The 27,379-nt window shown below is 51.3% G+C and overlaps 1 protein-coding gene across 1 annotated transcript in view; it reads right to left on the bottom strand.

Moving 5' to 3' along the window:
- PLB1 (phospholipase B1) overlaps positions 1-27,379 on the bottom strand; it is a 144,172-nt gene that overhangs the window by 72,773 nt on the left and 44,020 nt on the right. Inside the window, 14 exon segments of the mRNA XM_058682913.1 lie at positions 846-909; positions 3,333-3,407; positions 4,273-4,344; positions 9,586-9,642; positions 10,725-10,820; positions 12,197-12,272; positions 12,558-12,637; positions 13,381-13,443; positions 16,352-16,438; positions 18,281-18,332; positions 18,660-18,750; positions 21,594-21,637; positions 22,211-22,251; positions 26,264-26,322. Of these exon segments, the coding sequence (XP_058538896.1) occupies positions 846-909; positions 3,333-3,407; positions 4,273-4,344; positions 9,586-9,642; positions 10,725-10,820; positions 12,197-12,272; positions 12,558-12,637; positions 13,381-13,443; positions 16,352-16,438; positions 18,281-18,332; positions 18,660-18,750; positions 21,594-21,637; positions 22,211-22,251; positions 26,264-26,322 (957 nt within the window).

The raw sequence follows: 27,379 nt of genomic DNA, 5'->3' as shown, positions 1-27,379 counted from the left end.
GTGACATCTCCAAACCTAATTTTCTGTCTTGGAAGGCACTTAGGAGGCATTCGACAATCACCTAATAATCAAGTGAATGAATCAATGAACAAAGGAGTCGCCCTCTAGGACCAAGCAAGGGAAGCTATCGCACTGTTGCAGGCATGCTCCCGCACTGATGGGGTCACTCCTACAGGTCAACGTACAGTCTCCTCCCTGCAACCCCCGCTCCATGACCTCCCATGGTCACATGCACACAGCCATCACTCTCAGGCTCGTCTAGAAGAAAAGATTTAGCCCTTAGCCGGCCCCTTTCTGGGAGGATGTCACCTGGGAGGATGAAACTCCACGAGTTTCATTTTCACAGCCCGGCAACAGTCATTTTGGAAATACTGAGAAGCAGTGAGAACAGCACGTTTCTAAGATGGCGTGCTTTCCTGTTCCGTGCAGTGTATGAGTGCCTCCTGCCTATGGCTCTGATGTATGGACCGGTTATTTCCGCCTCCTGCTTAAAGATTGTTTTGTCTTTTGGAGAAAAAATTCACTGGTTCATTAAGGCTCCACGGCAGAGGGACAATGACAGCAGCGCACTCAACTCATCCTGGGCTCTTCGCAGGACAAGACGTGGTACACGGTTAACGCTTAATCAATGCTTTCTGCTGCTGGTTTTATCATGTTGTAGCTCAAGAACAATCAAACACAGACACCAACTTCCAAACACACAACAGGAGCTACTTCTATTGTCCTTGGAAAAAACCCCTCTCTGATGTATCCCAGACTGTGTGGAAAGCCCGTTAAGGTTGCCCTTACATTGATGATTTCGAGCCTCAAATGAGGTTAAAAATCGCTTGATTTGAGCCATGTACCTGAAGTGGGAATCGTGTTGGAGGGGTCCATGTCAGGGCACCTGATTTCCATTGCATCTGTCACCTGAAATGAGAGGCACAAAGAAGGAGAATGGATCTTGCAACATAGGAAATTGGGTGAGAAGTGGGGCCTGTATTTGGAAAGCACCCCTTAGTATAGAAAGCTAGGTATCCCTTAAGATCCCTCCCTCTTTATGAACACTCATATCTGAGTGTCCACAAAATCCTTTCCTAAATGCTCCCCATCCTGCCGCCTCCCCTCTAGTGCCTTGACCTTCATCCAGGCCCGTGTTACTTCTTTTTCAAAAATAGGGTTTTTTAATGTTTATTTATCTTTTTTGAGAGAGAGAGAAAGAGAGATAAGGGTGAGTGGGGGAGGGACTGAGAAAGAGGGAGACACAGAATCCGAAGCAGGATCCAGGCTCTGAGCTGTCAGCACAGAGCCCGACACGGGGCTCGAACCCACAAGCCGTGAGATCGTGACCTGAGCCGAAGTCAGACGCTTAACCCACTGAGCCACCCAGGTGCCCCCTCAGGCCCGTGTTACTTCTTGCCTGGAATATTACAGCATCTACAGCCTTCAGTCCTGTGGGCTTCCTCCCCAGCCTTCTGAACCCATAGAGATGATGCTCTCCCTCTCTCAGCATAATATAATGGTGTCACCCCTCCCCCCCCCACCCAAATTCTTAGTGAAAGCAGGGATTTTTGCTTGTTTTGTGTACTGTATCCTCGGAGCCCAGAACAGTGCACAGTGATGCTCAATAAATATGTGTTGGTTGAAAAAAAATACATTTCTGCTGTATTAACATCCGCACGAAGTCCATCCCCCTTGGCGCATCCTAAGAGGACCCTGACATTCTAAACCACCAGCTCTGGACCCAGCTCTCGTGCTCTCCATGCCTCTGCCCGAGTCTTCCTCCGTTCCCCCCTCACCCTCCCCTCCCTCCACGTTCCCACACGTCCATCTACCGGGCCACCCCCTTGGCCATCCTTCAAGGCTGGGGTTGTTGGTCTTCTTTGGGAAACTATGTCACCTCTCTCCCGTCAGTCACCTCCTCTGTGTTCCCAGAATACCCACGGAAACTTTAATTAGAGTCATGCCACGACTGCTGATTGGCTCCACGAGGCTGAGTTCCTTGGGACGAGCAATGGATTTTATCTGTGGCTTTATCTCTTATGCCTGGTATTCCTCTGCCCACCCAGCCATGTAGCCATTCAACAAATGGTGATGAGTCCCTGCTCTGAATCCCTGCTTGCATTCTAGTGGCACACAGAAGGCTTTTCAATAAACGTATCTTGAGGGAATGTGTCACTGCCTCCTACCAGATGACAAATACTGGCAACGCTCGTATAGAGCTCAGAGCGTACCGACACTATTTCATGTACTTTACGTGTATGAGCTTATCATTAGTAACAACTCTGTGAGGTGGGGCTGTGACTAGCATGTCACAGAGATGGTAAGTGCCTTGCTCAATGACACAGAGCCAGTGAGTGGAAGAGCCTGGATTTGAACCCCAGAGCGCCCTGCTGCCTCTCAGGTATATCCTCACACTGAGGTATCGGTTAGAACGTGAGGGACATGATGATAAATCAAGAGTCTTTCCTGCTGTATCTCTCAGGCTTTGTGCTGGGGACCCAGGCCGTCGTCTTTGACGCTGGCGGGGATGGGAGTAGGAGTGAATTCGTCTCAACTCGTCTTGGTCCGCAGTCCTCTGAGAGTGAGGACATCAGCCTTGAAGTGCTTCTCAGCTCCCCAGAGGAGTGCAGGGTGCCCTAGCTCATCTTGACAGGAAAGATCAGAGAAGGACTCCTGAGACAAGCACCAAGGGAGGCGTGAGGAGGCACGAGGCGGCCCCCACGGGCGTGCACCAACTTCGAAGGCCTTCTGGCCTCCATGCTGTCTGGTTTCGTGCTTCACCGCATTCCTCTGCTTTTTCTTAACTTTCTCCTCAGATTAAGCCCTCAGGTGAGTTTAAAAGGGCTCGTCGGTGATTTGGGGAGAGCCTGAGGATTCTTGGTTTGTCAGAAGAAAACAGGGAGCAGGCAGTGCTGAGCACCCCACCACGCCCCGTGAAGCCTCAGGATGCTGGTTGCTGAGGCCGTTCTAAAGACAGGGATAGGGGTTAAGGGTCCGACTTCGGCTCAGGGCACGATCTCACGGTTTGTGAGTTCGAGCCCCGCATCAGGCTCTGGGCTCAGGGCCTGGAGCCTGCTTTGGATTCTGTGTCTCCTTCTCTCTCTGTCCCTCTCCCACTCACGCTCTCTTTCTCTCAAAAGGAAATAAAGATTAAAAAAAAAATCAAAGACAGGGATATAGGGCTGGCCTGCTTCAAGCACGAACGGGGCGGTCACACACCTGACCCTTTGACCCTTCCCCAGGGGCTCATGGGGTTCCAGGGAACCACGTAGAAACTTCCAAAGACTCGGCAAGGGGTACCGCTCCTGGTTCATTTGTATGTTTGTCAATCACAGAAAACCCGAGCCTACCTCAAGCTCCTCAGGAGATTTTAGCAGCCTGGGCAGGTAGTTGCTGTTCTTGTAGGTGAACAGAAAGGGATTCTCCTGCAGAGGAAGGTAATACGTTAGAATCATGACCCGGAAATCTGTATCGTTTAACCACCAGGCTTTCTCACACAGTAATGCCTTTGGTCAGTTTGGAACGCTCATAGCACCCTTGAAATGATGAGAAAACCATCATCTGGCTTTTCTTCTCCGCGCTGCTCGTTAGTTCTCTGAGAGGGCTCACTAATGCTTTGAAATGTCCCCTTTGCCACAGTCAGCATCTCCTGCTTGTACTGGAGTTTCATGCTACCAGGCAAAGTACATATATTTCCACAGAAAGGGAACTGAATTTTAAGCTTCCTGGCAGCCAAGGCAAAGAGGGAAACAGGGCAAATGATCTAATTCCTACAGCCCAGTAAAAAAACAAAAACAAAACAAAAACAAAAAACAGAAAAATCCCAAAAAACAACAACAACAACAAACTTACCAGTTCAGTAAGAAAGCCCAAAACCAGACTCACATTAAATGATAAAAAGAATTCTAGTGATTTATGTTCGGTGTTCCTTTTCTCATTCATTTACTCAGCAGCACTAACTCTATGCCTACTACATGTCAGGCGTGTTATTCAAGATGCTCATCCTCACATTTGGGACCAGGTAAGCTGTGGCTTTGGTCCTATGCCCTCCACAGGTGTGGAAGGGGCCTCAGTGCTGCGGACATGGCTCTCCTGACCCGCCGGTGTAAACCTTCAGCGTGTCAGGTGTGCAAAGCTGTGCCCAGCCTCGAAGAGCCAACCCAAGCCTCTGATGGGGCTAATGTCTCATCCAGGGAAGACCCCACTTCACAGCAAAGCCCACTTCTTCGTGGCCCCATCTCGGTCCCCAACTCAGCAAGGGATTCCCTCCCGTCCCCAGGTCTGGCCTACCTGAGAGGGACATTTCACCGGACTTCCGTCTCATGCACTGAATGGCTCATCTTTCTGTCCTGCTGGCTCCATCTGGAAAAGGAGGTGATCTTTAGAACAGAGAAGTCTTGCATAGGTGGCCGCATCCTGGGGTGCCAATGACAGAGACTCATTTGCCCAGCATCTCTCAGAGTGTTATCCTGGGCCAGCTGGCGGCACCAGCATCACCTGGGGACACATTAGAAATGCAAATCTCCAGGCCCAACCCAGACCTACTCAAGTCAGAAACCTTGGGGTGGGGTCCAGTGCTGTGCATTTGAACAAGCCCTCCAGGAGGTCCCAGTGCAAGCCCCAGGTGAGGCCCAGGGCACGGGAGGATTCAGTGATGCCCAGCCCACCCCTCCTGATGTTACAGAGAGAGGCATGGAATGCCAGACAGGCTGAAGCTGGGACTGGGACCCCAGCGCTGACAAAACTTCCCTCCGAGAGGAGAGCAGAGGGGGGAAGGAAGGACAAACCCTTGGCTCTTGTGTAAAGCATGCACCCTCTCCCCTCGGCTCCCCTTCCCATGGTATGTAAGCCCGCGTCCAGGAGGCAGGAAGAGCCTCTGTTACCTGAACACTGCTTACGTGGCCGTGAGTGAGACGAGCTATGGCTTCTGGCTCAAGTCCTAGGTCTTTAATCAGAGTAACAGACGTGGGGCCCAGCCCAGCCCCCACTCCCAAACAACTTGAACATCTAGCGGTTCGAATGAGCAATGGTGGGCTCAGTGCTGATCTAGGCAACTACTTAAATGATAACCAGAGCCCGTGGAACAGCGCCATCGAATAGCATGCGTGTGTCAGCAGGGGCCCCAGCAGGTGATAAACCGATGTGAACGTGCTCAAGGGCACACGGGAAAATGAAGGCAGTTGAAGAATTCAGTGGGGGAAGGCTTTCTTTTTTTTTTAAATTCCTTTTGTTGGGGCACCTGGGTGGCCTAGTCAGTTGAGCCACCGACTCGATTTTGGCTCCAGTCACAATCTCATGGTTTATGAAATCGAGCCCCACGTTGGTCTCTGTGCCGACAGCATGGAGCCTGCTTGGGATTCTCTCCCCCTCTCAGGCTCATGTGTGCTCTGTGTCTCTCTCTCTCTCTCTCTCAAAATAAACATTTTTAAAAAGTTCCTTTCATTATCTTTAAATGCTTATGATACATAAACTCTTGAAAGATACCACAGCCTCGAGAGACGACACATTTCCTTCTGCACTGCTATTTTCTCCCATTTGGGAACCTCATGTTCACGGTCAGCCCTACTGCCCACAGGTACTAGACTCTTGGGCACCTTTGTCCCTCACCTCCCTTCCAATGACTTGACAAGAGGCAAGAGGCTATGGGATGGGGCGCTCTGTCTGGCTCAGTCACAGCCTCCGCCATCCTCCACGAGGATTCTAGATTCTTCAGCAATATCTTATCCCAGCATCTCGCCATAAACAAGAGCCAGGGAAAGAACTTTACCCTTCTTGGGATTAGCTCTTCACCCAAATGGACAAAGTCAGATAAGAGGGTGTAATTGACCTTTTGGAAAAAGGGTGGCAACCTTTTAGCTCGAAGGCTGGAGGAGGAACTGGGGTCCCTACCTTCTTTCAGATTTATTCTGATGGTGGGCACTCCTGGAAATGGGAGGTCCCGCCCACAAGGTTCAAGGTTGCTCTGAAAGGGAGTGTCCAGTGACCCGGTGTCAATCTGGCCTGCCTTCTTCCCTTCTCCAATCTCTCAAGAATGTAATCAATAAGAGAGTCTGGAAAGAAGCTCTGAGAGAGCCACGCTTAATAATTCTGGTAGAATGGATATAGCAGAGCCCATTTTTTAGGGACCTTAAAGAGAGGAAATTCATAGGCTTGAATAAACACTTTCCTTTAAGAGCCTTTCCTCAAATGTCTCTTTATCAGTCTCCTACATCCTTCCCACTCCTCTAATGCCCTTTACACCTGCTTGGACCCTCTACCCTCCTCTGTGCTCAGGCAGCATGGAGAATGAGGCAGCCAGGCCAAACATCCCCTCCCACTGTCCCTCCGCCTGCCACCCTGTGCCCGTGTACAAGTTCACATGCACTCCAGGGACAGTGGGGGCTGGTCTCTGTGCTCTCGCTCCACACCTCAGTCCTGGAATCACCCACATCTCTCTCCACAGCCTCCCTGCCACACTGGAATTAACTGGAATGTGGGAGGACCTTAGACATTCTCTCCCAGGAGAATTCCCACTCAGCTGAGCAATTCCTGAGGGAATTTCAGGGCTTGGCATGCAGTGGGGGTCTGTGATTGCTGGAAGGATCCAGTTCCCCAAAGGTGGGTTTCTTCAGAACTAGTGTTGCATAAGAATCATCAGAAATTACTGAGGAGGCGGTGATGGGGGCAGAAGGGACCAAGGGAATGAATTATGTCTTCACAAAATCCCCCAGCTTTGTGTCAGGAGCTCAGCTGCAGTCTGGGGGCACGTTATGCTAGGGCAGTTCCAGGAGTGTTTCAGAAGTGGGGCTGCTCTCTTGCAGGTATCTGCAACTTTCCTTTGCTGGCCCTCACTCAGAGCTTACGTGTACCCTGGGGCCTGGCCAGGGAGAACAGATGCAGGGGTGGCCTGCACAGCCACCCCCACTGTGGTGTCTGGGGGCAGCGTGGGGGAGAAAAGTGGTGGAACTTGGGCCCCTGTGGTCACAGCGATTATGTTGGACCCTCTCTGCTCCCCACATATGAGAGTGGCCCTCATTCCAGGCCCTCTGTGTCTGTGAACGTGGCCTTGGATAGACCTATCTGGCTTTCATCTCTGTGGTCTCAAACCCAACACAGCAGAGACTCAAGGAGATAAAGCAGAGACATGCCTGCCCTCCTTGTGTCCTTAGGAAGACACAAGAGTGAACCCAAGGGCGAACCACTCGTGCGTGCTGCTAAAGGCCTCTGAGGCTCGCTGAGGGTCATCACACACCTCTGGCAAGGAGGGAAAAGAGAGGCCGAGAAAGACCACACGATTCGCCTCACGCTACAACCAAAGACACAGGTGTAACCGGAACTCCGGGTTTCTGGCTTTTTACCCAGTACTTTTGCCCAGACCTGGTCGATTCCTCATTTCTTATGGACTAACCCGTGCCTGCAGGAGCTGTCCACTCACTCTCGCAGCTCTGCTCACTCTGGGAGCCATGGATGGTCTGGCACGTCACCCATGAGGAAGCCAGGAGAGTGACACATCCAGGGAAGGCCCTCCTTCTCTGCTGGCCTGGCTGCCCGGACCTCGAGAACTCTCATTGGGAAATAACTGGGGGTTGGTTGGACAGGACAGAGTGGGGGTAACTGCCCACCCAGGAAAGCTGCCTCCTCCTCCTCGGAGCCCTTGTGACACCTACTATGTCATGGTCCTTTGGCCTTGAGTCTGTTCCCATCTGTGGGCCTGCTCAGCCTCATCCTTATCCTCACCCTCAAGTGGGTTGTAGGACACTGTGGTGCCGGGTGCCTGTGTCAATGTGCAGGATGACACTCGGGCTCAATAAAGGCAAAGATTGTCACTGTTGCCTCTGCCACCAGTGACGACCAATAGCAAGGTGAAGGGGTAGAGAGGGAGAAGGAGGGGGAAGAGAGGGAGGGCGTGTGTGCAGGGGAGGGAGGGGAGGGAGGGGAGGGAGGGGAGGGAGGGGAGGGAGGGGAGGGAGAGGAGGGAGAGGAGGGAGAGGAGGGAGAGGAGCCTTTCCCTGGATCTGTTCTTTCTGGCATTCGGGGTACATTATTCCTTCTCAGGGCCTCCTTATCCTCAGGTTTCCTCTCTTATCAGACCAGCCTCATACTGCCCCTTGCCAGTGCATTGGCTCTTCTTTTCTCCATGCCCTTTGCTCACAAAAGTCCTTTTGCCTGGGAATGCCCACCCTGACCTCCTCCGACACACCTTACAAAGCCATTTGGAATCCTGTCCCCATGGGATCCTCCTGACCTCTCGCTCCTATCATTGTTGGGTACACAGTCCAGCACATCACTGCTGGCTCAGGTCAAGTTCACTCTTGTTCTTCTGGGTTGCCTGACCTTTCCAGCTACACCCTAGGTTCTATGAGGGCAGAGGTCATCTGGTGTGTGTCCTGTATCCTCCTAGGACCCAGCCTAGGGTGGGGCATGTTGTAGGTGCCCTTGTGTTGCTTGGGGGAAAGCGGACATAGAAGGAGGAGGAGGTTTGGCTGAGCTGGAATCAGTCCTTCTCCCCCAGAGAGAGGGTGGAGGGGGCTTAGCTCCTGCAGGAAGGGTCACATTCCTATTCTCTGCCCTTCACAGGAGATGGGCAGCAAAGTGGTTTCCTGGGGGAAATATCCTGCCCAAGGGTCAGGCCCACTAAAGGATCCTTATTCAAAGAAATCAGAAAAGAAATCATCGCCTTCTCCAAAGGGGAGTGTGAGTTCCTTGCCATGGGCGATCTGGGGACCTTGCCTACTCTCCTTGCTCCTGGCTAACGTGTGCTAGTGTGTGGGCTAATGAATGCAGTGGCTCACAGTCTCGGCACAGCAAACCAACCGAGGAAAGGGAGAGAAGTTTCCTAACCAAGAACAAGGACAACCAAGTTCCCATCACTAGAATTCTAAAAATAGGGCAACTTGGATGGGGAAAAAATGGCAAAGTGAGGTCTCTGTCCAGTGCCCTGGAAACGTTCACAGTTTTGAGGTTCTATCCCACCCACTGACTGAGCCCAGCTGGCCCGGGGGGACTTTCGTAGTCTGGGGAAAGCCTGTCACAGGTATAGTAAGAAGGGCCAACGCGTAGTGAGTCCTCACTGAGGGCCAGTAGGGCCAGGAATAAGCCGTGCACAGGACACGTGTTGTGTCAGGGGTTATGAAAAGGGTTTTGCAGAATGGGAGCTGAGACCTTGTATTCACACGGCTCGTGAAGGGTGGAATTAGGAACAGAAGCCAGGTCTTCTTCATTCACAGTCCATGCTCATCACAGCCACCACCCTGTGCCTTTGAGCCACACGATGGTGAGGGAAATCTGGGCTGGAACTACTATGTGAGCCCAATCCACAAGCAAAGTGGCCTGTGCAGATGCGGAGGAGATGACCATGCCTCTGCGAAGAACAGGACCGCGGTAGCCCAGCCCCGGATGGGAAGGTGAAACTCCCAGGAGGTCAGACCTGGGCTGTCAGCAGGTGCGCGCAGGGCCCCTGGTGGCTCAGAGTCATCGTCCGGGGTCCTGCGGGCAACCCGGAGCCCCTCCGTCCGAGCAGAGGGCACAGTGGGTGTGGCGGTGGAGGTCCTGCCTCTCTTCCTGTGTGCGAAGCCCCAGCTGGCACGGCAGCCCCCCCGCCCCCCGCGACCCCCAGCCACTCACCATGCTGCTCCAGAGATTCAAGGCGAGTGTGCTGGGATCCTGGAGTGGTTGTTCCCCCTGAAACGGAACCAAATAAGAACCTGCTTTTGCCCCTTAGGATGGGGTGGCCCGCCGCACACTTTGAGCCTCCCTGGCAGAGATGGCGTGGCCCGCCAGACTCTCTCTCAGTCCCAAGTGCCACCATTACTGGTGGGCACTTAAAGGACCCTGTCTGAGGTCAGGCTCAGAGGGTGAGGGTCTGCAGGGGCAGGTCGAGGGTCTGGCCGCTCTTCCCTATCATCAGGTTGTGCATACAGAGCTACACGGCAGAAGGAGCAAGTGACAGGGAAGTGAATCATGTGTGTTCTGAGTGGGGATGGGGGGATGGGAATGAATACTCCTCCTCCTCATTTCCAACCACTATCTGGACGTCCCTGAAGCCCTAGAGGGGGCACAGGGACTCCAACAGGCAGGATCCAGGAGCCTGGAGGGAGGGACCATCCCAGATGCTAAGGCCTCAGAGACCTTGCCGAGCGTGCACGAACCCACCATGGTGCTCATGGTCTAGGCAGCCCCGGGGGGGCAGGGGGGGGGGGCAAGAGGCATTTGCCCAGTGACCTGGGGGAAGGGTGGGGGCAACTCCAAGTCCCCTCCCTTCCAGGGATGGGTGTAGGGTGTGCAGAGGGAGGAACGTGGTGTTCTGCCCTGGAAATTCTATACCAAACGGTCACAAGAGCTCGGAGGAGCCGAGGGCCTCCCAGACACAGGTGCCGCTCTGGGCTCCATACGTGTATTTACTCAAGCAATCCTGACAATCACCCTAGAGGGAGAGGATATTAGTAATGGCCCTGAACCCCGCAGATGAAGAGCCAAGGCACACAGGGTGCAAACAACTCACCCGAGGTCACACAGCTGGCCCATTCCAGAGTCAGGACCTGTCTGGCCGGTAGAGTCCATGCTCTACCTTTGGGCTGTTGTGCCTCTAAGAACCCGCCTCATGGGGCCACCCAACCCCGTGGCAAAACCGCCAAGAAAGTAGAAGAGGGTACCATGGCGTTTCTCCCCCGGCACATGCTGGGCTTGCGGAAGCCTGGCTTCTGTGGAGGGAAGAGGGGCGGGGGGAGGGCTGGTCCCACCTCCTCGCAGCCCCCCTCACTCACCGAGGGTAGGGTCTGGTAGAAGAAAGGCTGGAAAACCACTGCGAAGGACTCCTCCTTGTTGTACTTGCTGGAGGCCAGGAGACGGTCCCAGCTCTCCTGAAGGAGGGAGCAGAGAAGTGTGCCACCTGAGTCCCGGCAAGGCCAGGCTGCCCCATCCTCCCACCAGGGAGTTCAGAGCAGGTCCCCGGGTCAGAATCGCCCCTCTGTGCGGTTCTGAATGACATGCTTTTTGGAAGCTCCCCCTGGTCTCATACTTTGGGGCCCTTTGATGAACTACATCAGGGTTTCGTTTTCCTCTGAAGCCTCAGCATCATGTAATACCAGAGATGAATCTGAAGTATATTCTCTGGGTGATCGTGAAGTGCACCCCAGCCCAGCACGAGCTGGGGCCCCCACGCTCTCCTCAAGGGCAGGGTTCCGTGGAGGGATGTGCTATTGACCACTCCAAAATTGTCGTTTCCAAAGTGAGAAGTGCCGTATATAACTTCATATAGGGCTTTCTTCTTAAATAAAAATCATCATGTTAGAGGCGCCTGGGGGGGTGGGGGGCTCAGTCAGTGAAGCGTCCAACTCTTGGTTTCGGCTCAGGTCACGATCTCACGGTTTGGGAGTTTGAGCCCAACTTCAGGCTCTGTGCTGACAGTGAGGAGCCTGCTTGGGATTCTCTCTCTCCCCGCCCCCCCTCTCTGCCCCTCCCCACCCTCTCACAATAAGTAAACTTAAAAAAAATTTTTTTTTAAATCATCGTGTTAACACGCATCAGGAGGAACTTGTGCTTTGAGCTGTTTGCTGGAAGGGACGATGGCACCCGCTGAGCCATCCACGCTCCCTTGGGTCTCTTCTCTAAACTAGAATGCTCATCATTAGGAATCCTGACTTGCCCATGGGTTGTGGTCTGGGGAGCAAGCCCACCCTGGGCACCACCAGCTCACCAGCCAGGGACGTGTGGTACAAGTGGTGATGACAACCAAAAGCATTTCAGAATGAATCTGCAAAATTCTCCTTGATCTTCTTTTTTTCTAACTTTATTTTGAGAGAGAGTGTGAGTGGGGGAGGGGCAGAGAGAGAGGGAGAGACAGAATCCCAAGCAGGCTCCGTGCTGTCAGCTCAGAGCCCGACACGGGCTGAACTCATGAACGCATGAACCATGAGATCACGACCTGAGCTGAAACTAAGAGTCAGACACCTGACCGACAGAGCCACCCAGACACCCCTTGATCTTTTACTTTAGGTTCCACCACCGCCCCCGCCCCCCACCAGTAGTTAGTCCCCACTCTGCTCAAGAGAGTACCGAAGTATGGCCAGAAAGTGAAGGAAGGGTAGCTCTCTTTGGTCCCTGACTCTTAGTCCTGAATTTATGGAAGAAGTTCGACATGAACAAGTTTGGTCCCTCCTTGTTCCTACCACCCCCATTCTCTTCCGGGATCACCTGTCCCTGTGAGCCAACAGCCAGTCTCTGAGGGTGGGCTCACCTGATAGGACCACTGTGTCACAACCTCGGAAAGCTTCAAGGTCTCCCCTGAGTATCTGCAGGGCTCTTCTGCGAGGCTGCCGGTTAAAACAAGCCAGAGATGAGAGTGTGGTTGCGATGTTGGCTATTCATGCTGTCCATGGGGGAAGAAGGGAGCTGGTGGGGGGACCCTGGAAGTTGCTTAGGGAGTATGGAAGGAAAAGTTGGAAGTCTTACAGGTGGAGGAGGAGGAGGCACACGTCGGGGAGGACGAAGGGTAGGGTCGTTCTCATAGGACTGAGGGACACGACGTGCCCCGTGCTGTGCCTGACACACGGCGGCCAATCAACAAAATGCTGGTTTCATTTCACTTCCCTTTTTACCTGAGCTGAGTCCCTTGGTGCCAGTGAGAAACCACCAGAGCCTCAGAGAGATCCACCAGGTTCACAAACGCTTTGGGGACCTAGGAAGATACGAGGGAGAAGGTGAGCATTTGCAAGGTCACCACCATTGCTGCCCAGGGGCTTCTCTGGAACCCTTGGTTTGAGCCTGTTTGGTGTGTGGTTGAACACGGCAGGCCTCTCCTTGGTTAAGTCCCTCCTTTGGGACGTGCTTGGTTGGGGTCTCTCCAAAGCTGCCGGCACTGCCACTGTGGAAAGGTGTCATTCACCATCCCCTGGGGGGGCAGAACACCGCCCCACCACAGTGTCAACAGGGGAGTAGGACCTTGGTGGCAGCGGGACTGTAATCCTGACAGAAAAGCCGCCTCCCCGGGGATCAAAGGGTTGGGGTGAGAGCCACAGAGCTCCCCTGCTCATCATCGTCAGGCCAGAAAGGGAAGGCCCTTGGGCTGTCACTGCCTCAGACTCAGAGGCCTCAGGAAAGAGGAGGGCCACTGAGACCCCAGTGCTCTATCCCTTCTTCTTCCAGAAGTCTTGCTCAAAACTCTTCTTGGATTGTGAAGAGCTATATACCCGACCCGGGTTTTTCTGAAAAGGCAAGAAGACTGGCTTCTCCACTTTGCTTTTCCCCTCGGTCTTGGCCTCCCTCCTGAGGCCACTTTCCCTGTCTCAGTGGAGGCCACTGGAGAATAAGCCGGAACCTGCCGCATCAGCCCTTGGAAGAGCAACTTCCTGCCGGCTGCCCGAGGAGTCTTTGGGGAAGGGAAACTCAGGGCCCGTGGTCCCGGGGAGCTGCAAATCTCACCTCCTGGTGCAGGTAGTCCAGCACTCCAGCTAGCTTGAGCAGACCTCCCGCCGCGTGCCTGTGCTGGGAGAGGAGAAGCATGCTAAGGGCAGGTGGGGATGGGCCCAGGGGGCCAAGGATGTACAGGCTCCTGCCGGCCTGCCTCTTTCTCTCCCCACCCCCTATCGGAGTCCTTAAATCCAGGAATAATGATGTTCCCCCTTTGGACCCGATTTTCTTCAGATACAACTTCTTCTATCAGCCTCTGGGAGGAAGTCTGGTCCCAGGTTTTTGTCCATTCTCTGACTTCCCCAACCCATCATCCACCAAGAAAAACCAGACTCTCTAAAATGGGAAGTTCCGTGTCAGGGAAGGGCAAACCAAGGTCAGGGCCATTCCAAAGCTCTCAAGGAGGGAGGGGAAACCAGACTTATTCACAAAGACTGATGGAATCCCTTTTATTTTTTTAAGTTTATTTATTTATTTTAAGAGAGAGAGAGAAAGAATGAGTGAAAGAGGACGGAGAGACCATCCCAAGCAGGCCCTGTGCTGTCAGCAGAGAGCCTGATACAGGGCTTGAACTCATAAACTGTGAGACCATGACCTGAGCCGAAACCAAGAGTCAGATGTTTAACCCAGTGAGCCACCACAGTGCCCCTCCCCCAGCCTTTTAAGTTTAAGAATCACTTTCATCTGAAGAAAATCAGGTCCAAAGGAGGAACACAATTACCGCTGGATTTAAGGACCCAGATGGGCCTCAAAACTTCTGCACGGCACACTTTTATCAGACCTGCCCCTGCCACATGGGCCCCCAGGGAGAAAGGGCTCAGGGAGAGAATCCGAGCCAACTCCTATTACTGAGTATTTAAAGACACCTCCTACCCCACCCAATTCTTTGTAATGAAAATATATAAACAAATGACAAGACCTCAAAAATCAACCCTGGTTTACCTTTTCAGGGTGAAAAAAATAACCAATGATACATTTTGCAACAAGACAAACTCCTAAGCAGCCTGCAAACCAGCTGTCCCCTGAGGCGACGTGGCTCAGACAGGAAGATATGGAAGGCCAAGTCGCTGTTCTGTCTCCTGCGGGGACACAGGCAGGGACTCTGGAGACAGCTGCCAATCACTCGGGCTGGCACAGCGAGAAAGGGCAGCTCCTACCCCACATCCCTGCTTTGACGCAAAAGTGTCCTCTCGAGGCTGGTTCAGCCCGCTCTGTCACCGTAGGCAGCAATAAAGCCTTTTGTCCATTTCTTATAGACTAAGGGAGTCTCTCCCTGAGCATGACAGTCAGCATCACACTTTCCCTTCCGAAGAGTCTCGGGAACTGCCTAGAAAGGTCCTTGCTGCCCATCTGGACCACGTTCAGGGCATCCCTCTTCCCTAGGGTACCCAGGGATCCCTGCGTGGTTTGACCCCTATGTCAAACCCTGCTTTAGACACTCCTTAGTCAAGGTGGTGGCAAAACGGTATTTTAGCTTTGATTTTAATGTGTTAGTTTTATTTTTAAGGCAAAAGCATTTGTGCTTTGTTTGTACAACTAAAAATAAAAGTAAATAAGGCATAATGGATATGTGTATACAGAAATGCTTTGTGTAGGCAAGAATGCTTAAAGGCATAAATACATGAAAGAATACAATAATCCATAATGCTTGAATAGGAAATAAAGTGTATGGAAGGAATCATGAATGAGTGTAAGCATCAATGAATGCATTCAAACATTAAAAAAAAAACCAAATGCTAGCATAAACAAACTCATTATGAATACAATAGCACATACCTGCATGGAAGAAAAGAGGATGAATTTATGGATGAATAGATAATGGATGGATGGATGGATGGATGGATGGATGGATATGCAGAGGAATTCGCAATGTCTAAATGCTTGTTTGAGCACTTCACCGCATGAATGCATAAATTCATGAATAAATGTTGGTGTGTATAATGACCAAAAGGGGAAGCAGAGAATAAAAACAGGGCATGTAAATTTCACTTGGCATTGGAGAAAACAGAGAGTAAAGTAGAAATATAAAGGTTCAAGATCTATATGCTACACACCCAGGAGATCTGTAGGAATATTGTTCCACAAAAGCTGGTCAGGGAAGGTGGGCCTCCCTCGGCATTCTCCAAGGGCTCGACATCAGCAATGGAAGGCAGGAGGGTGGATGGTGGGGCAAGAATCAGTGGGAGCATGGGGCATTCGGAGGAAGGCAAGAGCATATGTTGTGGGAGAGGAGCACAGGAAAGAGGACAGGACCTCAAGAAACTTCACCCGCCCATGCCTGTGCCATGGCCTGGTGGGGGCCCTGGATGGGGCTGAATGCACAGTGGGCAGATAACTGGTCTGCCATAGGTGGCTTATGTGCCTTCAGGCTCCTGAGGAAGAGTCTGTGTGCCATTTACGTCACCATAACCTGGGCATCTAAGCCACCCCTTATACTTTCAACCGATCCTAACCAGGACTAACCTCCAGTAAAGACTTAAGTCATAGTCACCTACATAAATAAACGCAGGCACACGTTTCATGTCTGGTTTCCAGGAATGCCAAAGAGCCTGGAAGTTGCAGTCTTCCTACAGAAATACTAGCTTCCCCTTATAACTAGAGCCCACGGGCCAACAGGTGACAAGAACACACATATCCTGCTTTTCTTCCCAAATTCAGCACTAAATACAAGCAGAGCTACAAGAAGCAAATGATTTTTCACTAGGAAGCGGATTTTCCTTAGTTGCAGAATGATTATTAACTCAGCCTCTCTACACCTCACTTTCCTTGATATGAAAGATAGTACATTAAAAACACTGTCCCTAGAGATGGCTCTTGAGCCCTTAGATATCTAACATCCATTTATTTATCTGTCTGTTGCCCAAGTTCTGAAATAGCTGCCATCAGGCCCCACCTGACAGGTGTAGACCAGGCAGGTTTAAGGTCATTCTGGCTGCCCCTACCCCTGCACCTGCAACCCTCTGCCTCCCAGCCTGTGGTTTACCTGTTGGGCGAAGGGACAGAGGTGACCCTGGCTTGTGTTACTGAAAAACACATTGATGAGCTTCCAGTCATTTTGAAAGTCAAGTTGCTGGAAAAAAAAAAAAAGAAAGAAAGAAAAAGGACAAGAGCATAAAAGGAGAGAGTGGTAAGACCTGGCGTTAAGAGAACTTTTTCCTTTTCAAATCTGTCAATTTCATTACCCACACCCATAAAATCATATTTATGCATTTTTTTCCAACGAAGAAGTACATGGTAGGAATCTAAAGTTGTATAAACGCTCTAGAAGGCAATTTGGCAAGATGCATCAAGAACTATTTTTTAAGGGAATAACGCTTGATCTAATAATTCCACTTCCCAACATATATTTTAAGGAAACAAGGATACATGAAAGATTTAACTGCAATGATGAAGCCTTGTTTATAAGCATGAAAAACTGGCAACAACATAAATGTCTAAAATAGGGGATTGCTGTATAAATTGTGGAACGCTCGTAAGATGTAGCTGTTAAGACAGCGCCGGAAAATGTAATTATCGTCATGGGAAATATTACATTGAAAAAAGCAGGTTATAACAAGTAGCTACATCTAGTAACATCCCTGTTTAATAAAATACATACTTAGAAAAAATACAGAAGGGACTATACATCAAGTTGTTAACAGCAATTATCTTGGGGTATCAGGTTGAAGAATGATTTTAATATTCTTTTTGTTTATCTGTGTTTTCTGATTTTTCTATAATGAACGTGTATTAGTTGCAGAACAAAAAAAAAAAAAAAACTTTCATTTTGTTTTTTAAGAGGCAACGCGGTGCGCTTGAGAAACCTTAGACTGTCACCCAGGCTGCACTTTAGATTTTAGCTTAACTAGCTGTGTGAACTTGGGCAGGTCCCATGACTCCTTAGGAATTCAGTTTCTTCATCTGTAAAATTATGGGATTAGGTTCAGGATCTTCTCGCCATTCTCCAGAATGTTATGAGTATTCTAGAAATTCTGGAATTCTCCCAGTAGGGGAAACACTTAATAGCATAGCTCCTGCACTCGTCACTGTTCCCATAGAACCTGAAATGACCTAGCTTTAATCCCCGAACTCTGTAATGAAGTCATGGCTGGCCCAGATAGCATCTTCCCTTGGTTCCAGCAGTCCAAGCTCAGTGCTGGTTACAGCCAGCTTGGTGGCAAGGCTTGCCTTGACCTGGTACTTGCCTGTAAGGAGGCCACAAAACATTTGGGGATGCTTATTACAAACTCATCTGAGTAAACAGCATCTGAACTGCTAGGAGAATGGGTTTGTTGAGGGTCAGAAGCTTGCCCCTGGCCCCAGCACACGTGCCAGTCTCAGAGCCTGATGCCACCGGGCACACTGCCCAAGACCCCAGCATGTAGGTTACATGACCTCCACCTAAGACCTAAAATGAATATGAAAAATAACAGCAATCATCACCTCAATGTCATTGGCAACTACAGGCTTTCATTGGAGCAATGCCTCCGTGCCAGGCACCTCTGATGCCCCGTTCAATCCTCCCTCAGCCTGTCCGGTAGCCTCTTTTATTACTCCCATCTCATAAAGGTAGAAACTGAGGCTTGGCGAGGTCAAGGGCCTTACCCAATGTCACACAGCCAACAGGCTGAGAAGTCGGGATTCACAAAGTGTCTCCCTCTGGAAGCCAAGCTCTCAAGTGCCTTCCCAGGTGGGAAGTCAGTTTCATCTGCTGACCTTTAGCAGGCCCACATTGCGGACGTAAGAAGCAGCCCCGTGTTTTAATGGACTCCAGAGAATTGCCACAGGAAGGGCATCTTTGGGGAACCCAGACCACACTGGTTGCTGTGTTCAGGCACAGTGGCAGTGGGGTCACGCCTGCCCGGTGTGTTTGGTCTGACGGCCTCGGAGCAGACACGGGCAGCCCCGACCTCAGAGTCAGTTGGGTACTCACCTGGTTCTCCCTCATGCTCCGCACCAGTCCTTCCGCCTCTACCCGTAAGTCTCTGCAGAGAGGAAAGTGAATCCAACAGAGCTTTGTTGAGGGCTGGAAGCTTGCCCCTGGCCCCAGCGCAAGTGCCAGCCTCAGAGCCCGAGGCCACACGGCACCACCCCTGGCTTTTGCAGGGCAGACACTGACCTGATTTTTAAAATTAGGCCCATCAGGCAGACTGAAATCCATGCGGGAGACACATTTTGACTCTGATTTAATACAAACCTTTATTTCTAAGCCTCTTTGACTTTGCCAGCACCCCCCCCCCCCGCCAACCCGTCCAGATGCCCAGGACAGACAGGAGTACACAGTCCCAGGGGAAGCCAGAAACGGGACTTACTGAGCACCAGTGTGGGCCACCACTGTCTTCCCAGGGGCGCACAAAGGCCTCAGAACAGAAGGGTTGAAATATCTGATGATGTCTGAAAGGACTAAAGAGAGAGCTGCTTTGAGGCTGTGGCCCTGCCAGCTGGAGGGGACCTGTGAAGGCAGACTCCCCCCCCCCCCACCTCGTAGGGGGAGGTTCCAGGGTAAATCCACTCTTCCAAAGCACGCCCTTCACAACCTGCCCTCGGCTGCGAGGTCAGTCTCGGAGAGGGCCCCCGGAAGTGACTGGGGCTGAAAGCTAGCACCTGTCCAGGGCTAGGCCAAGCAAGCGCTAAGTGCTTTACATGTGTGAAGGGGAAACTGAGGCGGAGAGGAACTAAGCAAGCTACCCAAGTTCTCACGGTAAACTGAGGTTGTTGGGATTTGAACCAGAGCTTTGAAACACCAAGCTTTTCACCGTCACGCACCATCGACTCGTTAGGGGAAGTGTGCTAGGACAGCAACCCGGGTAGGCTGCCTCCCAGCCCCCCTTCCTCCTCCTGAGAGTGACAGCAGGGCGGGAAAGCTCCGGGGAACACATGTCCCAGAGCTGACAGCCAGAGGACCGCTAAAAATAGTGCTGTCAGGAGCAGTTAAGTTGTGTCTTGATCCCACGAGAGGAGAGGGCAGAGCCGGGAGAGTGTCATGGGAAGGAGATGCCTCCCCCCACCCCCAATCCCTCCTTCCCTTTTACCCCCATCCAGAAGGGCCTGGGGCTCTGTGGGAGCAGAATCCAGCCCATACTGTGCAGAGAGCAGACAACGGGCGGGAAGTCAGGAGACCGGTCTCTTGGCTTTGTCCTCCTGGACAGTCACCCAAGTCATGTGTGACTGGGTCTTCATCCTCAACCCAAACTAATGAGCTTCCTTTTCTAAGTCCTGACCAACTAGGAGGAGAAGCCCCTTCCCACATGTGGTGAGAAAACAGGAAGCTCAGAGGCCAGCTGAAGACGACAGGGACAGTGTATGCACACGCGCGTGAGTGTGTGCACGATTGTGTGCATGCAAGCGGGCGGCTGGGGGAGAGAAGACATTTTCCCTCGCTCCCCTCAGGAGAGCCTGTGAGAGCAAATGACAAGACATGAAAAGCTGGTGCTAGGTCTTTGGGAGAGAATCGCTTTCCAGAGTAGAGGTGTTTGTATCGTATTGCTCTCTTGTGATCAGACGGGACCATGCTCTTTTCACATAAATCTTCCCGTCATTTTGTTTTAGGGCTGCCTCTCTCTCAGTCTCCAGTGAGGTCACAACGAAAGGCGCAGCCTGTGGGGCTGGACCACCTGAATTCAAAGGGACTCTGCCACGTACTGATCGTGTAGCTTTGGGAAAGTCCATTCACCTCCTCAAGACTTAGTTTTCCCATCTGCAAAACGGCCACGGTGGGCAAGGGCATGGCTAGATCTGAAGAGCTCGGAGGTTCTGGGATTGAAGGACAGGTGGGCCAAGCCAGATAAAGTTGGGCCAACCCTAACAGACCCCTGCACGGGCCTGGATGTCCCTGGAGCCCTTTCTCCTCGGCAGACCAGCTGCTGAGCTCCGGTCTGGCTCTCGGCTCTGCCCCACTTTCCCATGCCGTAGGGCGGCTGCACCAACAGCTCCGGGTGAGGACATTCAGGTGCAAAATCTGCCCTCCCTGCCCCACCTCCTGCTGCAGCTCTGCCTAGTGGGACTCCTGGTCACTCGGCTGGTGTACGAGGGGCCACCAGGACTTCTTACCATGTGGGTGAGGGGCCAAAAAATGGAGACGAGTTGAGAAATCAGGCACAGCAGCAGCTATGTTTGCTCTGCAGAGCCTAAACTACATCCCACCTTCCCAGACACCCCAAATATCCCACCATGCTTCTCATTTCCTACCCTTTAAAGGAAAATGGGGCCAAACTGAGGCAGAGCTGCGACAGCCACTAAGTTGTTTGGGGCATCTTCTTTTGGAACACTTTGACCTTCTGCAAGGGGACCCTGCCACCACTTTGGTCAGCAATATCCCCTCACCCGTCAGTCAAATCCTGGAGGCTGGACATCCGGTCTCAGCCTTCCCTGCTGGAAGGGGAGGGCTGAAAGCAGGGGCATTATCCTGCTCATCCCTGTCCTTTGCAGAGATCCTAGTCATTCCCAGGCCCTGGGAGAAGTTCACTGGCTGGGCTGACAGGGCACTATCTACCTCACTCGCTGTGCTCATCGTGTGGAGGTGACATTGCAGCATCTTTGCTCTAATTATGAAGTGAAAGGTGGTTTCCTCGTTCTTGGCTTGTGAGCACCAAGCACAGGTGACTAACATCCCGCTAGGCTAATGCAGCGGCATTAAGGGACTTGGGGGCTTCAGAAGGTCTTAATAAAGTTGTAAGGGACCTTTGACAGTAAATGAGAAAAGCCAGGTCACAAATTGCATATTCATAAGCACATTCGTATGTGAAAAGGCCAGAATGTTACACACCGATCATCTCTGAGTACCGGGATTAGAGTTAATTTTTATTTTCTTCATTTCGTTTTCCTGAACCCAATTGACATCTTTATTTTACGAGTAAGGAAGTTATTACAAAATGAAATAGACTGAAAATTAGACCTGGGTCTTCTCCTTGGTGCGGGGAGAGGGGAGTGAAGAATGGTGGAGAGTTTCCCTCGAGGAAGTGCTACAAGTCCAGCCTTGGGGTCCTCGGGGAGAAGGAGCTTCAGGACTCTGCCACCTTTGAGGTCTCCCCGGGTCCCTTAACCTAATAATGCCTCATGCCTTCTTTTTGCTCAGAGACCCTCAGACACATTTCTCACGCCCCCCACCTTTTGGGTATGTGACTTTTCATACCCTGGCTCCATGATGAAATAGCCAATAGGATACACGCTCTTCACTAACCCAAATTCTGCTCTGTTGGGAGGGATGAGGACAATCTGGAATGTGGTCATAAAGACACAGGACTCACCTGTCACCACTTCCATGCATGCCTGCTGTGGCCTTCTGTCCGTCCTACAAGTAAAAGCAAACATGCAAGCATCAGACTGCACCTGTCAACCCTTTCTCTCCACTAATGTGGTCTAGTTCATAACCAGCCGTGGCTCAGCCTCGCTCTGGTTCTGGATTTATCCTTCCTGGAGTCAGAGACACACCACAGATGGCTATGGAGCCACCAGAATAGGGTGAACAGCTTTGCTGGGTCCTCCTCTAGTCTGGCCCAAAGCTGGAAGGGGACGCAGCCCCGGTGTAGAAGGAGAAGGACTCCGGCCCAACCCTGCATGCTTCCCCCAAAGCAGAGCAAGGAGACAGGTGGTAGGAAGAACTCCATATTCGGCGCCTCCTCCTCCCCTTTCCTCCCTATTCACCCAGAGGACCCCAGAGGGATGTGTGGGCACAGGAGTGTCGGGCGAGGAGGCAGGAGGCTGGGTTCTCATCCCTGTTTTGCCACCTGCTCCTGAGGCCACTTGGAGCAAGCTGTCTCCTCCCTGGCCCTCAGGTTTCCCCAACAACCAAGCCAAGAGATGAGAGCAGATCCTATTGGACGCTCCTCTCAGCTCTATGGCTCTGTGGTTCCAGAACAGTTACCATTTTTGCTTCTCCAGGTCAACGGTCCCAGAGTCTGGAGGCTGGAAAAGATAGGAGGTGTGAACAGCCCAGCCAGGGAAGGACGCAAGAGCCTGTCCTTGTGAGACCCCGGCTGCCTCCTACCAATAAAAGGGAGCCGATGGATCCAGAGAAAGGCCAAATCTGCTCATGAATGTCAGGCTTCCTATGCAACACGTTTGCTCATTTGTTCATCAGAGCCCAGAGCAACCGAAGGTATGAATGTTTTCTTCAGAACAGGAAACAGCAACAGCAGAGCTTAGATTCAAACGCCTCTGTGTAGACTGTTAACCTCCACTTAGACACAGAAGGGGTTGTTTTACTGCATGACGTTTCTCATCTGAAATTCTGTTTATTGCCTGTCTCCCTTGACTCAAGTGTTAAGTGCATGAGGGCAAGAGTTTGTGTCTGTTTTGTTCTTGACTATATTCCTCGGACCCAGAACAGTGCCTGACACATCAGAAGTATTCAATGAATATTTGCTTGATAAGTGTTTTTTGAATGAATGACGCTTCTCATTTTCCTCTCGGTAAAATGCTGGACAACACAGGACATTCCCTGCTGAAGATGTTCCCTGACTTTGGACGGAGGCAAGACTGTGGGAAGCCACCTGGGCATTGTGTCCTTTACAGGCTTCTAGGGGAGTCTAGAATTGCGTCCAGTACATAGAAAGTACTCAGCGTGTATTAGCTATCATCAGTGGTAGTATTTTCACAGGTTCTGACACAAATTTTCTCTCTCGACTTCCTAGAAGATAGTGTCTCCAGGTGTCATGGTGACAGGTGACAGTTGTACTCACACTACCTACACCCAGTCTTTTGCTGCTTCTCTTTTTTAATTTTTTTTTTCAACGGTTTTTATTTATTTTTGGGACAGAGAGAGACAGAGCATGAACGGGGGAGGGGCAGAGAGAGAGGGAGACACAGAATCGGAAACAGGCTCCAGGCTCCGAGCCATCGGCCCAGAGCCTGACGCGGGGCTCGAACTCACGGACCGCGAGATCGTGACCTGGCTGAAGTCGGACGCTTAACCGACTGCGCCACCCAGGCGCCCCTTCTGCTGCTTCTCTTTAAAGAGCCTGTCTATCCTTACCCACCCCGCTCAGCGGACAACCAGTCTGTAAAACTGGGTCACACTTCTGGAGCCTTCTTGGGAGGGCAGACTGACCACAACCTTCATCTAAGTGGGACAAAGTGTTTTTACTCCCCAGGAAGAAGGAGTTTGAAAGGTAAAATTTCCAGGGAAATGCGGCAAGCTAAACAAAAATCAGGAATCATAAACCAGGATGCCAGGCCGTGAAGTCATGAGGGCAGCGGGCTGCTGGGCTGAGGCAAAGTGGGCAGCTTGTGCCCAAGCAAAGGGGACCTGAATGATAGCAGAGCCCCTGCCCAGAACAAGCTTGTTGGGGCTGGTGAGGGGAAGGAAAGAGAGAGAACAAGAGGAACAAGGTGGGGAGAGCGGGGGAAGAGCCCAGTTAGAAGTCACAGAAAGGGAAGGCTGGGACAAACCCAGCAAACTCCTATGTCTCCATCTTGCCTGCTGGCAGCCATTTTCTCTCCATATCACCTTGGCTGAATGCACTATGGCACTGGAGATGCAAACCTAAATGAGACACAAGCCTGGTCTTCAAGGAAGTTGCTAGAATGACCTGTAACCTCCCTGGCACAGAAAATTCCTAGAACTCTTAGTTAAGCAAACAAAGCAAAACAAAAGAACAAGTCATAGATACTATGTGCAGTATAACCCTATTTAGGCTACACACACTCTCTCCCCATATATTGGTGTGTGTGTGTGTATGTGTGTGTTCACGCCTGTTTGTGTGTGTGTGTGTGTGTGTGCATGCGTGCTTGTGCAGACTGAGCAGAAGAGGTGATCAAATGAGATCTTCAATTTTTTATTCTGTATACATGTATTTTCTTTGATTTAACATTTGTTTATTTTTGAGAGAGAAAGCAAGTGGGTGAGGGGCACAGAGAGAGGGGGACAGAGGATCCGAAGCGAGCTCCACACTGACAGGACAGAGCCCAATGTGGGGCTTGGACTCATGAACTGTGAGGTCACAACCTGAGCCAAAGTTGGAAGCTTACCCACTGCCGCCCAGGCGCCCCTGATTTTTTCTTATACATTTCATATGTACCGCATGTTAGTTTGGAAAAATATTTTATGAGCATTTGTAAATCTGCTCTTTAAAGTTCTTTGAGGAGGGGCACCTGGGTGGCTCAGTCGGTTGAGCGTCCGACTTCAGCTCAGGTCATGATCTCGCGGTCTGTGGGTTCGAGCCCCGCGTCGGGCTCTGGGCTGATGTCTCGGAGCCTGGAGCCTGCTTCTGATTCTGTGTGTGTGTGGGTCTCTCTCTCTCTGCCCCTCCCCCATTCATGCTCTGTCTCTCTGTCTCAAAAATAAATAAAAATGTTAAAAAAAAAATAAAGTTCTTTGAGGAAAAGTTGGTCTGGCTGAATTAAACAAACGCATACTACAGGCACAGGTAAGTGAGCCTTAGTTACAGAAAGTTCCAGGAATTAAGAAAAAAAAAAAAGTACCACTGTTATGAATTCTTTTCTTTCTAAATTCACTGCTTTCCGTGATTTTTCCCTGGCCCCGTACTTCCCTATAAACCAGGCTGAGTTCACAATCGCAGTCTCTGGGTAGACAGGAAGGCTGCCTCCTAGGAGCTGTGTTTCCAGGTTTTACCCTGAAGGCTGAGGTGCCGTCTGTATGATGATAAGATTCTGGGAGCAGGGAGTCCATCCCTGACTGGAGCTGTGTTCAGTGCCAGGCCAGCTCACAGGAGGAGAAAGGGGGGACCAAAAGTGACAGGCAGGAGCCCTGGGGTCTGCATAATTCATGAGCGCGAGAGCTCCCAGAGCTGCAACCACAGAGGGGAAGTCATCACCCCTAGCCAGGTCTGACTTTAGAAACCTGATTTAGGGGGCTCCCTTCACTGAACTTCTCTACCTACACGGGAGAGTGCTCGAGTCCTCCAGCAAGGGTCACACACGTTCCGGGCACACAGGGACACATGGGCTCAGCAAACTCAACATGCTATCCGTGACGTGAAGCCTCTTTTCTCGATCACCTCCCCTTCCACACTCTCCCACTAGCAGACCCCCACCTTCACCCCCATCTACACACACTCAAGGTCACACCAGGCACAGATAGCCTTGCCTGCCAGGTTCCCCTGGGCCCCTGGTCTGTTTTCTAATGTGAAGTCTGGTTCTTTCTGGAGGGCCAGCACCAGGCATGGGGAGTGGGCCAGGGCTTGTGGCGAGGGGACAGGAGAGGGCCGCTGGGAAGGAGCTGTGGTAGGTGGAGGAGGGAGGAAGGCACTGGAGGGGATGGTGGGGGAGGGGAATGTCCTGGTTCCAGGGCTGCGATGCAGCAGGACTCTGGGGTAGAGCGGAGAATGCTGGCCTGGGCACCCCTTCCCAAGACCCGGCCAGGGTTGGGGTGGGGGGCGGGTCCTGCGGGAAGCCAGCACTGACCTGGGAAATCACACTGGCGTTTGGCTCTGCTCTCCAACCCCCTTCTCTCCAGACCCTCTTTCACTGTTCATCTCTCTCTCCTTGTTCTTTCCGCCTCACTCATTGCTTTCTTTCCCCCTTCATCTGACCATATAAAATATACCACCTAAAATCTATTAGCAAAGATGGGTAGATTTTTAAAAATTCACCAAGCATGTAAGGATGATTTTTTTTTAGCTCATAAATAGAAAGTTTCAGAGATGATCTTTAAATTTCTCTGTGATCTTTGACTTTATTTATCCATTGATTTAATTCTTTAATGAGAAACTCCCAAAGTTTCCTCATCCTGATGTAAAGGGAGTCATTCATCTGATTTAAACACACACACACACACACACACACACACACACACACACACACACACACACAAACCCCTCTAGGGTTTAGAATGCTTCTGAGTCAGAGAATGTTCTTCTCTCCCAAAATGAAACACCTTGCCTGGCTACCAGGCATGCATCTGAGGCTCACCAGTCCCAAACCCTGACTCCCACCTCCACATCCTTGAAATACTCACAGGTTCCACGTAGCCCAGGGCTGCCACAAATTTTATATCAGAAGGTCTCACAGAGTGGACTGCAAAGACAAGAACTCCTTTAAGAAGGTCTAGATCTGCATTCCCCACAAATGAGCCAACGATGCCAGATGGGAGGGGCAGGCCATGGCAGTGAAAAGCCATGGCAGTGGAAAACTGAAGACCAGGTGGTCACTGGGACCCATAGGAACCCAGCTGAAAAGAGGCTCATTCTTCTCTGGAAGCCACAGGTATCCCATGGAAGGTCACTCATGGCCCTCCTTTTCCCTCTTGCCAGGCCCTCTTGCTGCCTCTTGCTTCCCTCTATCCCTTGGCTCTGCATTTCCCCATTAATAAGTAACCAGTAATGACCTGAAATGACCTGAAAATGACCTGGGTACAAAAGGGATAATGTCAGCTTGAAGAGTGCCAGAGCACGGCACTCAAAGAGTGCCAGAGAACATCACTCTGTGAACACACAGAAACCTCAGATGCAAGCCAGATGCAAATGGTCCACCAGGAAGCCTCCATGACCCACCTGGGCCACAAGCATTTTTAGAACTAAGTCTCCCTAGAAACCACGGACCTACTCCTGGTCATGTTACAGGGCCATTACAAGTCAACTTCCTAAAGAGATCATTTCCTGAGAGGTGCATCGATTTCTTTTTCTAGCTACACTCCTTATATAACAGAATAGTAAGGATAGCATGCTTAACTGGAAACTGATAAGATAGTGCAATGCAAACATAAGCAAAGCCATTAAACATGGTCTATAATGTAGCCATTTGATAGAATAAAGCCAGAGAAGACAGCCAGCTCAAGAGCAACACTCATACCATCCAGGTATTAGACAAATCTAGCCTGTTATAGGAGAAAAATGTCTACTGTAGTAGAAAAATATGCCACTGTAGTTTACATTACAAGATCCAGGAAGGCACATGAGTGACCAAGTTCTAACCCACGCTCCTATGGCACCACCTGGGCCCCCTGAAGGTGAGCTCCCAGAAGTCACCCTTTCCCAGGCAAGCCACTGTGGGGCCATGTTGGTTCTATCTCTGGTGTCCTTCTATAGAAATGGCTGAAGGGAAAGGAGGAGGTGTTAAGGACTGAGGCTGGGGA

Source organism: Neofelis nebulosa, chromosome 9 (genome assembly GCF_028018385.1).
Source record: "Neofelis nebulosa isolate mNeoNeb1 chromosome 9, mNeoNeb1.pri, whole genome shotgun sequence".
Lineage (NCBI taxonomy): Eukaryota > Metazoa > Chordata > Mammalia > Carnivora > Felidae > Neofelis > Neofelis nebulosa.
This window is presented reverse-complemented; position numbering and strand designations above follow the sequence as displayed.